Source organism: Pterocles gutturalis, unplaced genomic scaffold (genome assembly GCF_000699245.1).
Source record: "Pterocles gutturalis isolate BGI_N339 unplaced genomic scaffold, ASM69924v1 scaffold18717, whole genome shotgun sequence".
In the NCBI taxonomy this organism is placed as follows: domain Eukaryota; kingdom Metazoa; phylum Chordata; class Aves; order Pterocliformes; family Pteroclidae; genus Pterocles; species Pterocles gutturalis.
The window spans coordinates 13,378-32,999 of record NW_010113196.1 but is presented as its reverse complement, the minus strand read 5'-3'; the positions used below and the strand labels follow the sequence as shown (position 1 = coordinate 32,999).

General features: G+C 44.1%; 1 protein-coding gene across 1 annotated transcript; it reads left to right on the top strand.

The window, feature by feature from the left end:
* The first annotated feature begins 202 nt into the window (after window positions 1–202).
* Window positions 203–10,846, top strand: LOC104460247. Its single transcript, XM_010074390.1, has 11 exons — window positions 203–245; window positions 823–911; window positions 1,441–1,538; window positions 2,154–2,282; window positions 3,055–3,191; window positions 3,879–4,024; window positions 4,151–4,303; window positions 7,411–7,983; window positions 9,751–9,885; window positions 10,129–10,303; window positions 10,740–10,846. Exons 1-11 carry the CDS (start codon window positions 203–205, stop codon window positions 10,844–10,846), a joined length of 1,785 nt encoding a protein of 594 aa, XP_010072692.1.
* Window positions 10,847–19,622: the final 8,776 nt, after the last annotated feature.

The following is a 19,622-nucleotide window of genomic DNA, read 5'->3' as shown; positions in this document are numbered from 1 at the left end:
CAGCCGGAATTTTATTTAACCAAGTTCTTTGGATCGAAGGTCTATCTAAACTGGTTTATTTTAGGCACTTGTGCATATAAAAAATTATCCCACAGTTGCACAAATTTTCCGCTGGTATCAGAATAGCACTGTCCCAGAGATAAACGATAACATATAAAATGGCTTGCAGAGCAGAGCCTGCAGAATACAGCTAACCGGCATCATGCTCGGAGTCCTCTTTGCTGTGTTCACTCTGGTTGCTGCAGGTACGTACCCAATTTCAGCATTAGTTTTAAAGAAAAAAATAATTTAAAACTTCCTTTTTTTAGGGAAATTAGACATTCTGCAACAAAGCAGAAAGAGATACAGCACAGGTAGTTAATTAAAAAGTTCTCTCAAAACAGTAACTAGGTGCTGTGGTATTCTGTTCTGACGATACGGGCTCGATCAGCATTACTGCTCTCAGCCTTTAGCAAATTCAAAGTTATTTTACTTAGCTTGAATTCACTGAAATACAGTTAATGCACATCAAATTGTTGCATTGTCTAAGAGCTGCATCTCAGCTGACACATGGGAACTTGGTTAATCCAACTTGATTTGGTTGTCTGTCAGAAAAATGGAACCAAACAGGCTTTACATAACATTGGTCAGTTCTGACTGATGGCTCTGTCTTTGCTTGTATCACATTAAACCACAGCCTATATTTGTACCTTGCAATGTTTTGTACAAACACGGGCTACATTTAGGAAAAAAAAAAAAAAACCAAACAAAAAACACCTCTTCCAGACATTTTTTTAAGCCTTCTACTTTTAAAACACACATCCTATTTTGTATGTCTTCTAGCCTTTGGCTGCGGGGATCCTGCCTACCCACCTGCTGTGTCTAGAGTTGTTGGAGGGCAAGATGCGAGGCCATACAGCTGGCCCTGGCAGGTGAGTCACGCTCTGCTTTCCCTGCAACATCGCCAAACAAAACCAGGTCTTCTGTTTCATTTGATGCATCTTGCCTGTCATGTCTTAGAATATTACATTCTGATCAATCCCAAAGTTTCCAGTCCTTTTAGGAAAACCCTGAAGGTGCCGCCTCTTGCTGGTTATGCAGGCTTTCATGTTCGGTCAGTTGGCTTGGGCACCATCCATATTTAAGCAAGACAACTGTGAAAGTCAGTGGAGCATACAATGCCTACTGCAGCACAGTTGTAGATGCATTTCTGAAGCAAATGAAATGCTCTAGTGGGGCCAGTCTTAGCAAGAAATTTGGAAGAAACAACATTTTTAGGGAATGAGGGAAAGGATAAGGAAGGAGGGAAACCTTTTCCGTGGCCAGGAGTTGGATGCTTGTTGCTTAAAAAGCCTCTCACCATCTTCCAGCAACAAGTCGTGTTGTGGGTGCAGAAATCAAGTGCAATAATGAAAAATCAGTAAGCAAAAACCTGAACCTTACTTGATACGTTGATCCTAGGCCTCCCTCCAATACACTTCAGGTGGCCAATGGTATCACACCTGTGGAGGAACCCTCATTGCAACCAACTGGGTGCTGACAGCTGCACACTGCATCAGGTAATTCACCATTTTCGGCAAGCTCTTCCTATTATGGGGCAGTAGAGCACAAATGATCAGGTACAGCTATGCCCTTTCGTCATCGAAACTGTTTCCACAAAGACAACGCTGTTTTGGTTTGGTAGCGCCTGTCCTTGAATACGTACATACAGTTCTTGGTTATTGTAACATTAAGTTGTAGAAAATATCATAATATGAAATAAGAAGGATTGGCTGCATGTTATTATTATAAAGCCTACATATTATATTTATCACACAGCTGTTTATCAGTGAAGCTGTTTATCGCTGTCAAAAAAGCAGTGCAAATTGTTTATTTCATTGAAGAACATGAGCTGAATCCTGCAAAGACTGGAGGCATCTTGAATTTGTTAATGAAGCCTTAAGCAGGAGTAAACAGGACAGCTTAGAGATGAAATGATTATTAATCCTAGCACATAATGCTTTGTCCTTAGCAAATCAGTCAGACATTGTCTCAACTCCAGACAAATCATGCATGCAATGCGAGATTACAGTCTTAAGGATATTCTTACCAAATATCTCGGGCAGCAAAGACGCAGATGCCTAAGCAGCAAGCCAGCAGCTCCATGACTGAGTGTTAGTGCTTTTCTTGCCCAGTTCTTCTAGGACATATCGAGTATTTCTTGGAAAATACAACCTAAAAACTGCGGAAGCAGGATCGATTGCAGTTTCTCCAGAAAAAATCATTGTCCATGAGAAATGGAATTCAAACAAAATTGCAAACGGGTAAGTTGGTGGCAAGTTTTTTTTCAGTTATTAGATGCTGCGCAAAAATCAAAGTGCCTGAATCCCACCCTCCCTGAGCTGTGGCAGCTAAATGGATAAATGTTTGGAGTCTCCTGTTACAGGTTACAGTGGTACTTCTACATATTTGGTCATAGATGAGAGTTGAGTCTCCAGTTTGTACCTTTCCCCCTCAAGAGAAGATAAAGAACTTTCAATATTAATTGGTTCTTGTGTTTTCGGAATCCCTTTTGCATTTTCATGCTTAGGTGGGAAGCTGCTCTATGCAATGATTTCTTTTGTAGAGTGGAAGGAATGAATTAATTTATACAACACTCTTTGAAGCCCTCCTATGAACTGCAATAACAAACAGTATTATGGGTCAATGGTATTAATATCTTCGTTGCCGAAGGACTCCTATGGCCTGCTGCAGGTTAAGGGCATTAGCAAAGAAATCCCCTCAGTTTCCAGGTCCTTGGAGTTAGTCCTAACACATGCTTGGCTTTGGTGAAAAGAACCTATAAAAGGCAATTTCCATAAATCTGCCAGCAGGAAAGTTCTGCAGGAAATAGTCTTGGCTTCCCCCATTGCGTTCAGGGTGAAGGAACCTTTACTGCCCAGGTCCTGGCCTCCTTGCTCCCCCGCATCTCTTCTGACCAGGCCAAGTGCTGTGTAACTGATGAGTATTCATGCTGCTGTCTCTTCATCTGTTTGCAAACCTCTTCACCCCTTCCCTTTGTCTTCCCCGCTCTCAAATGTGTGCATGTGACCGCAGGTACGACATCGCTTTGATCAAACTCAATCGACACGTCACCCTAAGTGAACACATTGGGCTGGCCTGCCTCCCCCGCGCAGGAACCATCCTGCCATCCAACACTGCCTGCTACGTGACGGGATGGGGAAGACTGCAGAGTACGTACTCGGACATTTGCAAAATTGGGGAACAAAATCTTTCAGTACTGCCTTCTTCTTTAGGATTGACTGGGAAGAGGCTGTTGATGGTGCTCAGCATCCCATCACCCTCAATGGAGGGAGGCAGTTCTATCAGGCCCCGCTGCACTCACACAGCGTGATTTTCCCCTGCCTTGCAAGTTTATTTTGTTTGTAATGGGGCTAGTAGAGCACCAGAGGGCCCTCTACTAAGCCTGTGGATGCTATTGTAACAGAAATACACACAGCGTGCAGGCTGGGGAATTTGCTAATCCTAACGTACGCCACTGAAGAGACGCAAAAGGGAATAGATGTAAAGTGAAGAAAATCTCAGAGACTTCCGCAGAAGTGTCAGCTGGGCTCAAGAGGCAATTCCTAGAATGATAAGTAAATTGCAAACTCCTGAACAAAGAGCAGCTTTTTATTTCTCTAACAATGAGACATTTTTAAATGGGATGCAAATTATTGGTAAATTAAGGGCCTTTTTTTTTTTTAATATAAAAGAATGGAGCTAAGGAATGGATTATACAGCTTCTCCTTTAATAAAGCCCATACGGAGCTTATCTGGAGGGATAGTCTCCAGATCCTGGGAGAAACTGAACAATGCAGTTTTTTTCTGTCTTCAGTGCCAGCAGGTACCATGACTCCTCTGTTTCTGTTCCCTCTCAGCAAATGGAGCTGCTGCAGATGACCTGCAACAAGGCCTCTTGCTGGTGGTGGATTATGCAACTTGTTCCCAGCTCACCTGGTGGGGCAGCTCAGTGAAAACCTCCATGATTTGCGCTGGTGGGGATGGAATCACCTCCAGTTGTAATGTGAGTCCAGAGAACACCGCTCTTGGGGCTTGGTTTCAGACACAAACGGGACTGAAGGGAAGGAAAGCTTAAAAAAAAAAAAGCAAGGAGCTATTCACCCTATGGCTATTCCTTCCTTCCTTCCAGGGGGACTCTGGTGGCCCGCTGAACTGCCAAGGCGCTAACGGCAGCTGGGAAGTGCACGGGATCGTCAGCTTTGGCTCTAGTCTTGGCTGCAACTATTATCGCAAGCCTTCTGTCTTCACTCGGGTCTCTGCCTTCAACAGCTGGATCCAGCAGGTAAGGTTCTAGGTATTGCTGCTCGAGAATACCGACTCTCGGCTATTTCTGAGGTTCTCTCTGATTGAGATTTTGATTCAAATACTACTTTACATACAAGTAACCTCTGTAGACAAGCCCTGACCAGGGTAAAAGCAGTCTCTGCCGCAAAAATAAAGCATCCTCTTCTTAAAAAGTGATCCAAATTATTTTCACTTTTAAATAAGTCTCGATGTTCAGCCGTACTTTCTCCCTTTATATTAAAGCTGTATTTATAGTCATTAAAGATTTTACTGGTATGACTTCAGAAGTGATTACTCAGATTTGTATTCCTCAACAACACTGACTGTTGCAGTTGCATCCTAGAAGGCAGTGCATGCTGCTCAAGTCTGAAACATCAATTTAAAAAAAAAAAAATAATATAAACCTTAATCTAAAAAGTGACTGAGAAGCAAAAATCTTATTTCAGTTACTTAAATCCTGCATCTTGGATGCAACATACACTATTCACAAATTTCTGAGTCTCATGATCCAATTTTTCACTTGTTTTACGTTTTTTAGGTTATGGCAAGCTACTAATCCAAAGAGAACTGGATGATAGATGCCAAGAAGGAAAAAAGTTTGAAAAAAGTCATAATCATCCCACCTTTGATCACAAAGAGCTGGGAAATTACGCTTTTAACACCACAAGTATCATACCTAACCATACTGCAATAAACACTATTTTTTGCAACATGAAAGAAACGTGTTTTGTCACATCTTCCTGTGTATTGTCGGGATCGGAGCCCGTATTTAGGGATAATGCTGGAGACCTTTTCCAGCCTTTCCCCTGCCCTGGGTTGGAGCTTGCTACCCTCACCTGGGGGAAGATGTGAGCCTGCTGGGAAGAGGCTGGGCAGCGGGAAGAGTTTGAGAACCACAGGAACAACTGCGGGGGTAGGGGGTGGGAAAGCGAGGCGCCAGCAGGGCTGAAGGCAGCGGGCAGGCAGCTGCCGGGACCCCTGAGTCTGCGAGTGGGACTCACCGCAGCCAGCAGTGGCAATGCCCAGCGGGAAGGCAGCACGGGTGCAAGCGGGTCCATGCAGGTGAGTGTGGGAGTGCCGCAAAATACTTTTGCAGAGAGGTTTGTAACACCCCGCGATCTTGGGACCTAGCAAGGGGAAGGGGAAAATCCAGCAGTGAGTGCCGGCAGCACGGCTGTAGACCTCTCCCCTTCACATCCCCGTTGCTCGTTTTTAAGTCATTCAGACGCCAGGTGAAGACCTCTGAACTGGCACTGTTGGCTGACACACAGACACAAACAGGGATTTTTTGCAAAGCACAAGCAGAATCACAACCTTTTAGCCTGGTACTAAATTAAAGCCCCTATTTCTGTTTCTTTCATTGTAACAAAAGGCAGGCAGTATAAAAGCAAGGGGGATTTTGGTCATGTTTTTCTTCTCCCTCCTGGGACATAGGTAGGTGGATTCAAGAGTAAAATGTTTCATTAAGAAAGGAGGACAAGTGACTCAATGGTAAGCAGTAGATAGAGTAAGGAAAAAAAATGGGAAATTTGTTGTGAGAACAGAAATGCATCTGGGTTCAGAGAGAAATTCTAGGCTTGCAGTTGCTTTCAGTCAGACACTGCGGTTGTTACATTTTGATTGAAAATAAATATACATATATATATTAAACAGAAATTGTATTAAATAAATATGAGAAAACAGGGCTGTTTATCATCTTTGGGGACTGTACTTTTATTACTTTTCTTCTGTTTTACAAACACTGACCACCATTCCTCTGCAAAGAGCCCAGCGGGAACTCGTTTTGCCTATCAGCCTCTGCTGAGAAACAGCAGGCTTTACTGGGGTTTTATTTATCTTATTAAAAATGTAATTTCACCTATCTGAAACAGCAGGGGATCTGAAGAAGGCTTTTTTTCAATCACCTCTACTGTGCAGAGGAGAAGGAAAAAAAAAAAAAAAAAGGACTGAGCTGAATGGACTGATCACCAAGCCAGTCCCCTGGTCTGTTCTCTGTCAGTGGAAATAAGGGATGCCCAGTTATTCAGGAGTCACCAGCTTCGGCATAACAGCCTGAGTTGCTTTCATGAGTATCATTAATGTAAGATTGTAAATGATTGATTAATAGTTCTGAAAATGAAAATCGTTAGACGCTACTTTGCTGTATGGAGCATGATGTCAGTTATGTGCAGCATGGAAGAGGACAGAAAAGGTAATCATGAAGCTCAAACAGTAAAAATTGGATATGTATATGCTCCTGTAAAAACTGAAAACAAATTTGATTCATTTTCCTTTTGAAATATTTAGACAATATTGTGGAGACATCTGAGCTCATTTGAACATATCAACACAAATTACTAATAATCTGGAAATTCCTATTGAGAACAAATTCTAGAGGTTATATTAAAAAAACTCAACAGTGCCTATTTGTGATCACTGAAATAAGTAACCCATCTTTTCATGGGCTTCTTTAAGATTTGCATAGAAGTACCACAGAGGATAAAACCTACAGCACATTATTTTATCAGTCTTAATACACAAAGAAAAACCGTAAGAATCCATTCATGTGCTTTTGCAGCTCTGAGTGTGTCATGGAAACAGCCTCTTTAGTACAGCTTTTCTTTTAAAACAAAATGTCAGGTGAAACAAAATATAATAAAACGTGTCTTTCAAGAACATTCAGCTAATGCATGATCCCTGTATTTTGTTTCAGAACACATGTGAATTGTTGAATATCACTGCTAGCTCCAGTTATGTTTTCAGGAGCTGCAAGAAACACCCCAGGGATCAGACACCCCCACTTTTTTTTTTTTTTTTTTTTTTTTTAGATGTTCTCCCCCCTCCAATGCTGGTGGTAGAAAAACAGTTCAAAGGATTTTGACAGCCTGCATAGTCTCCCTCTGCAGCCTCCTTGGAGCCATTTCTTTTGATTTGAGCAACAGCTTGGAAAGATGGAGAAACACAGGGAAAGCCCTTCAGGAAGTTGCCTCTTGTGAAAAGCTTTGGGCTGTTCGCCTCCTCCATCTCCTGCAGGAAGAGAGGCACAGCTGGCTGCTCCCAGCAGCAGACAGGAGGAATAGATCATTTCACGCTCAGCTGTTGGGGAATTTCAACTCCCTCTGTAAGGCAAGCGAAGCAGAACTGTACTGTGAGAACTGCCAGTGCAAGAAGGAGAACATCTCCATCTGTAGATTTTACATCATTGACATGAGACAAAGATTAAATAGCACAGGGGACACCGAAGCCTGCCAGGTGCTATCCAGAGCAATCTCTGAACTGCTGGGGCGTTTCAGCAGTCCCCACAAAGACCTCAAAGCTGTGAGATACAATCCTGACTGGACAGACATAGTAGCTTTTAAACTCATCCTTCGAATAAGAGAAGCCTTGCTTCAAGCTCATTTAATGCCAGCATCTACAAGCCTTCAAACAACATTGCATCAATTTTTTGCCATTCTGAACTATGCCATCTTCTCATCAGAGAGCGTACATAAGTGCTGGATGGATAACGTCAATCTATCACTTCACTTCACCCACTATGAAAGAATCTCTTTTTTCATCCCATTCCTGGGCTCAGAGGAACTTGTGTCCATTGAAGCCTTGGTCAAGGAACTGCACTATGTACAGAGCTGCCTGCTGCAGAGGGGGCAGGAAAAGCTCATCAAGAAATCTAAAGAAATCCTATCCACAACGAGCCTTAAGGTCAGTCTGTTAGTGATAGCCTGCCTCACGTACCCCATAATCCTGATCTCCTTCAAGCAAACGACAGACTGGATACACAATTACACCAGGAGCCTCAAGGAAAAGATGTAGAACTTGAAAAGGGAGAGGCAGCTGGCTGAGGACCTCTTACACCAATTGTTGCCAAAACCTGTGGCCAAGCAGCTAAGGAAATGCCAGAAAGTTGAGGCAGAAAACTACGATCAGGTTAGCAAATGGAAAGGATGCTGTCACCAAGGACAGAAAAGTATTCACCTAAAAGGCACCTGCCTTGCCCACCCCTTTGAGGAATCTGGTTTTGCACCCACAGCTGAGTGTGGACAGAAATTCAAATACTCACAATGGGTTTTGGAGAGAGCTGTGCAATGTGCCGTGAAGCACTTAGGCTGATGGGGAAGGAAGAAGAGCTGAAATTTCCAGAAGCATAGCTTCCGATGTCAAAGATCCTCTATTGGTAAGCTGTCATCTTGGGGTTTAAGAGCCTACTGATGAGAGCGAGGCAGCATCATTAGATCATGAGTACATAGGAGTGAGAAATTAGTTTCCCCCTTATAAAATGGGAAGAATAATGAAAAAACAACATAGAACAAATCCTGTCTGTACTTGTCAGTATGATTCTATAAACATAACTGAAAGGAGAGGATGGCACTTAGAGAAGGATGAGGGATGGGTGCTCCTGTAGCCTCAAGTGCGTAACTGTAATGAAGCCTGTCGACATAAAAACAAGGGCAGAGTTTAGCCGGGTGCCCATTTACTTGCGGCTCTGCCTCACAGCGTGTATGCTGCTGTCAGTGCTGAATTCAGCAGCTGTGCTGCAGAGCCCACAGCCCAAATCCTCATGCTACAGTAATTGCAATTCTAGTCACTCTTTTTCCCCTGAACGCTCCCTTACTTTCAGCTGTGAAACACAATAATAAATGTTTGCATTTAATTTGTAGGTGTCATTATCGAAACAGCAACCTGTAATTGCGCAATTAATTATAATTCACAACAGTCATGACATCAAAAGTAGCTGAACCAAGGCAGGGAGTGAAAAGGTGGCTCTTCTGGATTAATTGGTATTACCAAGGATGGATAAAAGAACAATTGTAGTTTAAATACTGACAAAGTTCAGGCAGCACAAAGAAGAAACACTTCATTCATTGCCAACAGCTACAACACACATTTCCCTTCCTCAATTTGGTTATTATGCTTTCTGTTGCTCTTTCTTTTATAAATTTGATGGGTTTTTAAGTTAATTTCTCTGTAAATTACTTGATCATGACAAAGAAACATTGTTTGAAGAGAAACATAATCCAGTTAATATTTCCTGACTCAATAAGAGCAGAGACAGCAGCTGAGCTTTTATTCTGGAGTTTGTTCAGATACCTAGTTTTGATCTCTACCACAGTTTAAATCAATTTAAAACAAAAAAAATCAGGCCCAACTTCTAGAAGTCTGTTGATGACTGCTCACAAGATTCAGAGCATTTGACTTGCAGTCTCCCATCTACCACAAGGTATCCAGAGAAGTGCAGATGATAAACTTTGGAGATAAATGTAACTTTATCTGTCAGAGCAATAGAGAACAATTCAGAGCCAGAGCTTGTTAATTTAGGAGTCTGTCTATTCAGTTCTGCAACACCGGTCCTACGTGCAGCCTGTGCCTTAGGCTGCTCTGCTCAGAATTTCACAAATCCCCAAACTCTTCAAAGGTTCACCACTGTTGCCTGGAGACCTGAGCGTCACGCGTTCCTTCTCCCTGTGACAGGTGACCATCTTTTTCTCAGACATCGTAGGGTTCACAAGCATTGCTGCCTCCTGTGCTCCCTTGCAAGTTGCTGAGATGCTCAACAATCTGTACATCTGCTTTGACAGCAGGATCGAGTCTTACGATGTTTACAAGGTGAGTACGAACCCACAGGCAAGGAATCTGGAAATTGCTGAAATCTTTTTTACTTTGTTCCCTACTGAATATCAAATACACCATGCCAGCTGTCCAAAAGCCATGAAATTCAAGACCTGCCATCACACAGGGACTACACCGCAGCTTGGCAAGTGCTGGACAGCTGGGATGTATTTTATTTTTATCTCCTTTTCAAAGAAAAGCTTGGTGCCTTCCACTTAGTGACATGCCCATTCCCATCAGGTGGAAACCATTGGTGATGCCTACATGGTAGCGAGCAGCCTGCCAGAGAGGAATGGCACCAAACACGCGGACGAGATTGCCAAAATGTCCCTGGATCTGGTGGCAGCAGTTCCTCAGGTTGTGATCCCTCACATGCCAATGGGCAGGCTGGAGCTGCGAGCGGGGATACACACAGGTACATGGGCTGAGGTGGACACATGAGAAAAAGAGACTAGGGCACAGTCTAATTGTGTGAGGAGAAAAGAATTCTGCATTCCTGTATGAGCCGTTGGCTCTCCGCAGGACCCCAGGATGAGTTTTTCTCCTGGTTCCAGCAGTAACAGTGGGGTGAAATGACTTTTGCTTGCACCAGTGTAGAAAGGGCTGTGAAACAATTCAGTATTGGCAAAGTGCATCTTCCCCTGCTATCAGCACCAATTAGCTACAGCTAATCAAATCCTGACTTCTCTCCGTAAGTAAATACTGCGCAGCCAGGTCCTGGGTGCACTGAATATTCCCAGTTCCCTGCTCTCTGAGGACCCAGTGACTAGCAAAGGTGTCTACATTTGGCATCTCCCTGCACTTTTTCCACTTGTTTATTATCAGGGCTTGTCTGCTTTGTATTTTCTCAGGACCCTGTGTAGCTGGAGTCGTGGGGTACAAAATGCCTCGTTATTGCCTTTTTGGGGACACTGTAAACACAGCCTCCCGCATGGAGTCCACCGGCTTGCGTAAGTGACGTGAGCACAGTCTGTGCATTCCTTACACACTGCTCAGGCTCACACCTGCACTGTGCACCTTTTACGTACTGCAGTGAAAGAAAAACCCCTAACACACCCCCTCACACTGGGCATGGCCAGGTGTGAAATAAGGTTCATTCAGGAGAAGGAGCATTCTCTGCAGCATATCCCAGGCTAGAGATCTGCTTACCATAGATCTAATGAACCAGCACATGCATGACCTGCAGTCCCCGCTATCCCTGTACATATGTTAGTTCTGAAATGAGCAAGATAAACTCTTGTGTATCCACATGGGCAGAGTCACATCCCTTACGCCATTTCTGAAAAGGGATTGGAAATAAGAGGAGATAGAGGGTGGCAAAAGCCAAATGGCACAAGCTAAGCCAGGTTTGATTTTAAGGACTTTAACACAAAGGCATTAGGTAGAAACACCATGGTTGTGGAGAAGAGGGAGGGGCATGTTTTCTTGTCCAGCCTTTCATGCTGCTTTTGCTGCCAACACCACCTATTAACTGCTGTACAGTGCTGAGAGATACCCAGAGCAGCACTGCACAGTCGCGTCAGTGGGTCAGGCAGCCTGCTGCGCTGCTGCTGTGTTCTAGCCGACGGCCGCGTACAGTGTCACAGAGTCCTCAGCCAATGTTTAAGGAATCGTCCCCTTCTTTGTGCTTCTTCCCCAACCTGACATTTTCTGAAGAGGAAACACTGGGCTGATAAATGCAGGAGGGCTGGCGCGTGGTCTCTGGGAAGAGGCGAATCATTCATTTCTAATGCTCTGTTCTGAATCCCAGCGCAGAAGATCCATATCAGTTCTGCTACATACGATGCCCTCCGATGATGCATATGAAATTGAACCCAGAGGCGAAATTGAAGTCAAGGTAACAGCTTTTCTGTAGCTTTGCAACAGTAAAGGAGTTTAATGAGATAGGAAGGAGATATGATAGATTTGGCCATTGCTCTTCCATGAATTGCAAGTCAATTTTTAACTGGGGCCACAAGGTTTTTTTGCTAGTTCAGGTGAAAGTGGCTATATATTACTCCTCATCGACGCAGAAGTGTTACTGCGTGCTTTGAAATACAGCTGCTCAGTCTGTAACCGCATGGAAACACATGAAGATGGGTGAAAGTGTTGGGACTCGGTTACAAAGACACACGGGCGCAAGGCTGATTTTAAACCCTTTACCATACTGCCAGTGACCAGCAAGGTCTTTTTCTGAAGTAACAAAATTTATTAGCACCCAAGCTGTATATAAATTGCAACGTTTTCCCAAAACGGCAACTACTTATGAGAGAAGGAGAGATAACAAATGCAGTACAAGTACTAGCACTGGCTATAGTGATTCTCTGCTTCATACCCCATGAAAATGCCTGTTTTCTGCTCTCTCCTTTTCTTGCCCCAGGGCAAAGGGAAAATGAAAACCTACTGGCTTCTTGGTAACAAGAACTACAGCATCCAAAATGACAGCCTGGTGTGTCACTGGAATCCAGCAATGTCCAAGAAAAAGGAAGATGGAGAGCAGCCAGCGATCTGTCCAACAAGTAAGGAGGTGAACGTTTGGCAGGGTGAGGCTTCCTAGACAATGAGCTGTTCGCCGAGGGCTAAGACGTGGAGAACTTGTATCTTTGGCCTGCAAGTGGAGGGCTCTGCTGTGTGCAAATCCAAGCTCTAACGTGTGTTCCTCTCTGTCAACAGCGTGGTGCAGGCGCTGGGGGAGCAGCATGGGCTGAGCAGGACCCTGCGATGCCCTGGGATGAGCTGAGCCCTGACAGCCACACTCAGAGTTCCAGGGCAGCCCGGACCCCTGAGAGTGCCACCCACGGCACAAGCCAGAAGCAGAGGAACAGCTTTCACCAACGCTCCCATCAGAGCCTCCAGGAGAACCTCACCTCGTTGGGGTTGCCTGCTTTGGGGGAAGGTGACAAAGGTGCCAGTTTAGAACACAGGACAGAGCTTGGAGAACATGTTATGAAAGCAATGCTGAAAAATGAGTTTCTCCCAGGTTTTGTAGATGAGGTGTGACAAGATAAGAAATGACTGGACTGCCCCAGGTGCACACATTTGTTTTAAATAACATTACCTTTTCTTCTTAGCCATAACTCACATTTTTAACTAGTATGTCTACTTGAGAACCTAAAACAGCAATAGAAATTTAGAAAGGTGTCTGTAAACAAGGAGAAGCTACAAAAGTGCAGGTGGAGTTCCATCAGCAGCACAAATGGTAGATAAAAGATGCACAGCAACGTGACTCCTTTCACTCCAGTAAAGCTATTCTAGATTTATATTTGTAGGTGACACAGAATCTAACCATCAAAGTCCAGACTAGCGAGGAGACTTTCAGAGCCTGAGCCAGCTTATTTCAAGCCAGCCTGTATATCTCTCCACTTACCTATCGCTTACAAGGCATGTGTAACTGTAGATAGTAGGAGAGGGAGTAGTGAGACCCTGCTGGAGAGGAGGGCAGGTAAATAACTCTTTTTGATCATTGTTTCAGAGAGACAAATGAAGTGGAAACAATATTAAATGGCTTCTGTTAAGTCTCTGCAGCACTTTGTCTTTACAGCTCTTCTCCACTACAGAGGAATCTCCTCTCCGCACACGTATTGTTTCCCTTATCCCATCACCAAGGGAGTAGATGGTGAGACAAAGACGCAGTCCGGCTGTATGGAAGACATCAGAAGGACAAGCTATTCTCCCATCAAATTATAATTTGCTTTTCTTTCCTTGTTCGAGGAAAAGACGCCTCTGCAGTGATGAGCAGAGCAGAGTAAATTCCTCTTCTATGTATGACTCAGAGAAATCAAAGCAAGCGGAATTACTTCCTGATGTTGGCAATTCGTAACTCTACACACGTTCAACTTATTTGTAAGTGGGCTGCAGAGACCATTAACTCTATCCTGCTAGCTGCCTTCTTTGAGCAATTCCAGAGTGAGGGAACCATTCTGACGGGAACAGAAGCAAAAGTGTGGGGGAGAGGGTTTGGCCTGTCTCCTCTCCCAATCAACAGGTTCACGTAGAGCATTACTACTGCATAGGAGAAAGATCTTAGCAGAATAAAGTTCTTTTTATTAGGGGAGGCAAGGCAGTGCTTACTGGCTGCAAAACACAACAAAAATAAAGGTATGTATTTAAGAGGAAGTCAAGCTTGGAAAGCTACAGTGGTCTTTGTCTTTAATTTTTTTTTTTTTTCTAAAATAAAAGTAATTGGAAAGCTACAGTGGTCTTTGTCTTTAAATTTATTTTTTTTTTTTTCTAAAATAAAAGAAGCTTTATGAACTTCAAAGAAAGCTGGTCAGAGTACCTCTCTGTCATTCACTTGGCTAATTAAGAACAACTGAAATACCTCATACACATTGCCTCCTTACAGAATGAAAGCCAGAAGCTGCTCCTTTCAGTCAGCTCAGAGAAGTCGCTGTAGGAGTGTCTGTGTGGCTGTACACAAAGCAAGCTTAGCCCGAGGTGATGGGGTCAGCTTGCTCCCAAGGGCTGGGATCGCAGAAGGTCAGCTAAAGAACTATCTTGCAGATAACTAAGCTGAAATTGGAGGCTGAAATATTCACAATGAATGCAATATGCATGTTTCTACGTGAAAAATAATGAACCAGAGAACTAGCTCTATCACTAGTGTCTTATGAATCAAGATCAGGTGTTCTTCTAAAAATCTGTTCACCAGTTCCAGCAAGGATTATTTCAAGCAAATTCAGTGGTTCAGCTCATGCAGGGTTTTGCTTCAAACATCACAACGGTCACTCCAGTCCCACAACTTATAAAAACCCAGTGAGATATTTTGCCCATCTCAAGCACAACTTCCCTTCCCAGATCTCAGAACTTTTCTACATGGAAAATTTACATGGGTGCAAACAGAATTTAATTTCTATTAAAAGATATCTGCAAGCATGTGGTTAAGATTTTCTCATTAAGGTAGCTGGTAAGTTTTTCGGATACTTTCACACCAAAGAAAACAAATGGAAATCATATTACAGCAAGCTGCATCACAGAAAACCATGAGAAATACAAATCAAACAGGAAAAAATAACTCCTCTTAAAGTCAGCCTCTTGAATCCAAGGGGATGGTGGTGTGTTGTTTGTTTTTTTTTTTTAATGCTTGATGATGGTGTTACTAGAGATGCGTGGAAGCTGCACAGGCATGCTCACACAGCGTCTTGAATCCAAGGGGATGGTGGTGTGTTGGTTTTTTTTTTTTTAATGTTTGATGATGGTGTTACTAGAGATGCATGGAAGCTGCACAGGCATGCTCACACAGCATTAAGCAAACACAATCACTCAAAAACACATTTATAAATCCAGGCTGATACCCAGTACAGATACTGAAAGGTTGGAATCTTTTCATCTGGCTCCCGTCAGTGTTCGGCGAATGGGATCAAACGTGGAAAAAAAACAGAAAAGGGGGGGACAGAAATAAATGCTGTTGAAGGGCCATAACTTTTAAGTCAGTGGAGGAAAATGTCTCAGGTGCACATATCCCCTCACAAGCAGGCATGAAAGGAACACCACCGGGGCGAGGGAGAGGGACAGCTGGGTACCACAGAGCAGTTCAGAGCCACAGGAGCCCCACGCTGTCTCTAATTGTTATGAAAATCCTGGGTCAAGATCAGAGGCAAATTATTTGCATGGAAAATTGAGCCTGTTCTGATCTTCATCTCTTCAGAGGCTTCAGTGTGGATTTTTAATTTAGAAAAGAGTAGAAAATAGCCCTGTGTGCTTGATGATAGACGGAAATTGGTGTTTATTAACGAAACGTGCTTTGGTTCAAGTCTGAACAATCCCTCTCCAGAGAGGAAGGATCAAGTGATGAGCTGCTTTCTATGCATACAGCCAATGCTTTGATACAGTGGCGTGGTTTCCAAAGATTTTTGGGTTGTCTATGCCTAACATACAACAAGGCTTGGAGTGGATGAAGGCTGAGGCTGTACCAGGTTGGCTGGCCTAACTCTGAGACTGACTTTTGGTAAGATGAAACAGTTTCTGGACTGAAAACGCAGGTCTGGATCAGACTAACAAACTCTCAAGTTTCTCTATGCTGGGGTAGTGGACTTCAACCTAGGCAAAAGCACAGAGATATACCTTCAATTAGACAAATCCTGTAGGGATAAACACAGTTTCCATTTTTGAGTTTGACATACAAAGTCAGTTCCCCCATAGACTTCCCCAGTATCACTGAAAGGGCTGTACAATTATCAGCGTTTTCCTAGACCGAACGCCAGGTGTCATTACAAGCCTGCCTGATAAACCGTGCACTCACAGGCCTTTAAGCTCCCTTGGAGAACGGCTGGACTCTAGTCCCACGTACCCTTTGTCACAATCAGTGAACGGAGACGGGAATGCCATTGAGTTGCCACAGCATTTTCTGTTTGAGATGGAGGACAGAGAAGCTAGAAGGGCAAAACAAGTCTTTTAAGACAAGGCACTAAATGGCAACATGCCCTTGAAAGAAGAGAGCAGGTGAAAAGGGAAGCAGATTAATAAGATTAAATAGAAAAGAGCACATATCCTGGAGTTTTTGTCAGCTTCTAGCTGGTCCTGATTCCCAAACCGACTCTGGCAATGACTGTTCCCTACTCTCACATATTCCAGGATGGATGATCTCTATGGCCCAGATGCAGAAATGTAAGCCAAAAAAAAAAAAAGCCCAACAAAAAAATTAAGGCTGAGCACTTGGCTCTGCTAACAACCTGCTCAATGAGCTCCAGTAAGTTACCTAACCCATGGGCTCTGCACTGCTTTTCAGGGTGTTAAAAAGTTGGTTATTAAAGATGTGTGTCAAAATGAGCAGGTGGTGTGAAGCTGGAAACAAAAATAGTTCACTGAAATGAATCAGTTTGACAAAGTTCTTGCCAGTGACATTTCAAAGATCCTGGATGACACTCCCAGAGAAAGAGAGCAAAAGCTATCCCAGACCATGCAGTAGGTTGGGGAATTCAGGTGCTCACCTAGAATGGAGAAGTCCTGTCCCCCAAGTCCTTTCTGTCCTTCCATTAATGTGCTGGCACACTCCCAGCTCCTGCTGAGATGCTCAGCCCATGAAGCCCTGCTGCCACCTTTGTTCTCACCCATTAAAGCCCATCTGGAGCCAGGTGCCAGGTGTTTGGTCTTTAGAGTATTCAGTAACACCAGCCACTTTGCACTCACCTTATGAGAGCCAACAGTATTTGGCTGACACCTGAATAATGGCAAGCTGGGAGGCTCCCCTGGCTAATAGTCTCACACCCTGCAGAGACTAGGACATATGCCCAAGGACCCTGCAAACCCCAGGGAAACAACCACAGGGGCTATTGTTTTTTGTCTCATGTGCCTGCTTTCAGTACTGCTCAGAAAAGGCCCCATGGACAAGTCAGCCCAGGATCCGGTTGGATCCCCAAGAGCTTTTTGCCTTTTCCTATTTTTATCCTTCAGGACATGGTGCACTGGAGACTGTGGGGAATCCATTAGCTGATCAACTGACCTGCAGACACAAGGAGCTGCTTAATTAACAGGTTTAAAGGAACATAAGGGGTGTGCATGTCACTCCCAAGAGAGCAACACAAAGACAACAGCTGCCTGAAACATTTTTTCCTTTCCTATTTAGAGCGTTCTTTAAAGACATGGCTTTTTACTCTCTGCTAATTAACAACAGCAGTTCAGGTTTGCATTGACCCTTCAGTACAAGAGCTTGCATAGTCAAGCTCATGGAAACAGCAAAAGGCAGGAGCATAAAAGTCCAGTGATTTTGTGGAGTTTGTGCTCCTTGTCCTCATCTCACAGTAATTCCTATTTCTTTTTGTTTGTTCTTAAACTGCTGCACATGCCCTTCAAGGACAGCAGGCAGATATGAACTGACTTTGCTATGGGATCAGAACCACAGTTCATGGACCCCTAGGCCTGGGCTCATCTAGTCAGGCCCCTAAAATAAAGGACGGTGATTAGAGCACTTTTCCTAGGCAAACCACAGAAGACACTGAGTAAGTCCTTTCACTGTCATATCTGGCTGCACCCAGTCCAGAAAACAAGTTCTTTCTATTGGGAGGTCCTCGAAATACAGAATGACTCACCCAGACTGGACCAGATCAGTACAACTTTGTGATGTGCCATCATCTGAGTTTCTGCCTCTGGAACATTCCTGTCCTTACTCAGCTCAGTTTGGGTCTAACAGTGACAGCAGTCTCCTCATTGCACTGCTCAGTACTTCTTACTACCCAAATTTAGGCTGACAGAGGCCTTAGCTGCAGACCCTAAGGACGAGGGATTTTGTTTTTAACTCTCAAGAACATGCACAAGGCAGGAGAGAGTCAGAGTCTATTTCAGGAAGGTGTTTGTGGCAGTCAGGCTAAAATTAGACCATTTGTTCCTAAAAAGACTGTGTAGAACGACAAGGATTTGGCAAGAGGCTCTTCAGTTGGGAATGTGACACAGGAAGCGCCAGTGGCAGTGATGTCACCTGGCTGCCCAACGGCGCGGCGCTGCGGGGTCCTGGGAAGCTCCGAGAGCGAGCACTGGAACTTGTTCAAGCCACTCTGTATCTGCAGGTGGCTGAGTGCAGAGCAGGGCGCGAGGCAGAAGTGTCGACAGGCTCCACCGCTTAATGCTCCCAGATAAGGGAATCTGTAGCCAGGACAGAGAACTGTTATTCTTGCACTATTTGTGATGGGCTCTTCAGAGAAGTATCAGTCCCCTCTTCCTGTCATGCCCCCTCCTCTTGCTGCTCCAGGAATTCCTGCCTGCTGATCTCTCTGCCTTCCACACATGGCTCACCAACACTTGTGCTCAGCACCCTTGAGCTGGCAGGACCATGAGGGAACAAATCAGCGGGCACAGGGCCTGGAAGCTCAGCCTGGAGGGACAGGACATTTTGTTGTCTCAATGAAGGTACTTGCTTTGAAGCTAAGGGGAACCAAATCAAGCTCTCAGACCTGTGTAAGCAGCGATCTGTTTTGAGGTTTAAAGTACAGTAGTACAATGATTAAGGATGTGGAAAAAATAGCTCTGGAAAGCCACACAGTGTTACAGTTAGGAGGAGCAGAAGTTTCAAATGCAGCCTCTCTTCTCCAGTAGAAGCTTTCTAGTGATCAGGCAATTCACAAATATCTGCAAAAGCTCTCATTCATTCTTCCCTCTACGATTGCAAAGCTGCACAGACAACAACCTAGTTTCATAACACCGACGTGAAACAGGGGAACATCATGCACACTTCATGCAGAGGGGAAATACAGAGGCAAACAGCTGCTTAGGTTGCAGAAAAGACCATGAAAGTGATGCACTTTTCCACTTCTCAAAGAGATACTGGCCAATTCTGTGCCCATACAATTACAGAACAAAAGACCCCAAAGCAGCTAAGTCTTAGTCTAAATCATCCTGCTCTCAATGCTTGACACAAGGAGATCTACAGAGAGAGAAATGTGTGCTAGCAATTTAGAGAGCAGATTATTTACAAAACCAGCAGCAAGACAGCATGAGATCTGCCTGCGAGTCAGGTTTGTTTGGACTTTAATGAAGACCCCCTGTGCTGTGGGCAACACGAGACTGACATGACCCAGCCTGAAGGTTTGTCTTGGCTCTGACTTCAGTGATAAGCCCCACAGCTCTTGGAACCTTGGAGCAAAACAAGCCCTTGGCTTTGTAACCCAGCGAGCAAGACCTGAGATAATTTACCTTATGAACCAGCCCCCAGACTTTTTTTTTTTTTTAACTGACTAATCCCCTTACATCAGTCTACATCAGTTCAAAAATAGTTGAAACTGTTCAGTTTATGAACCAATACTTACAATGATTTATTTTTGCAA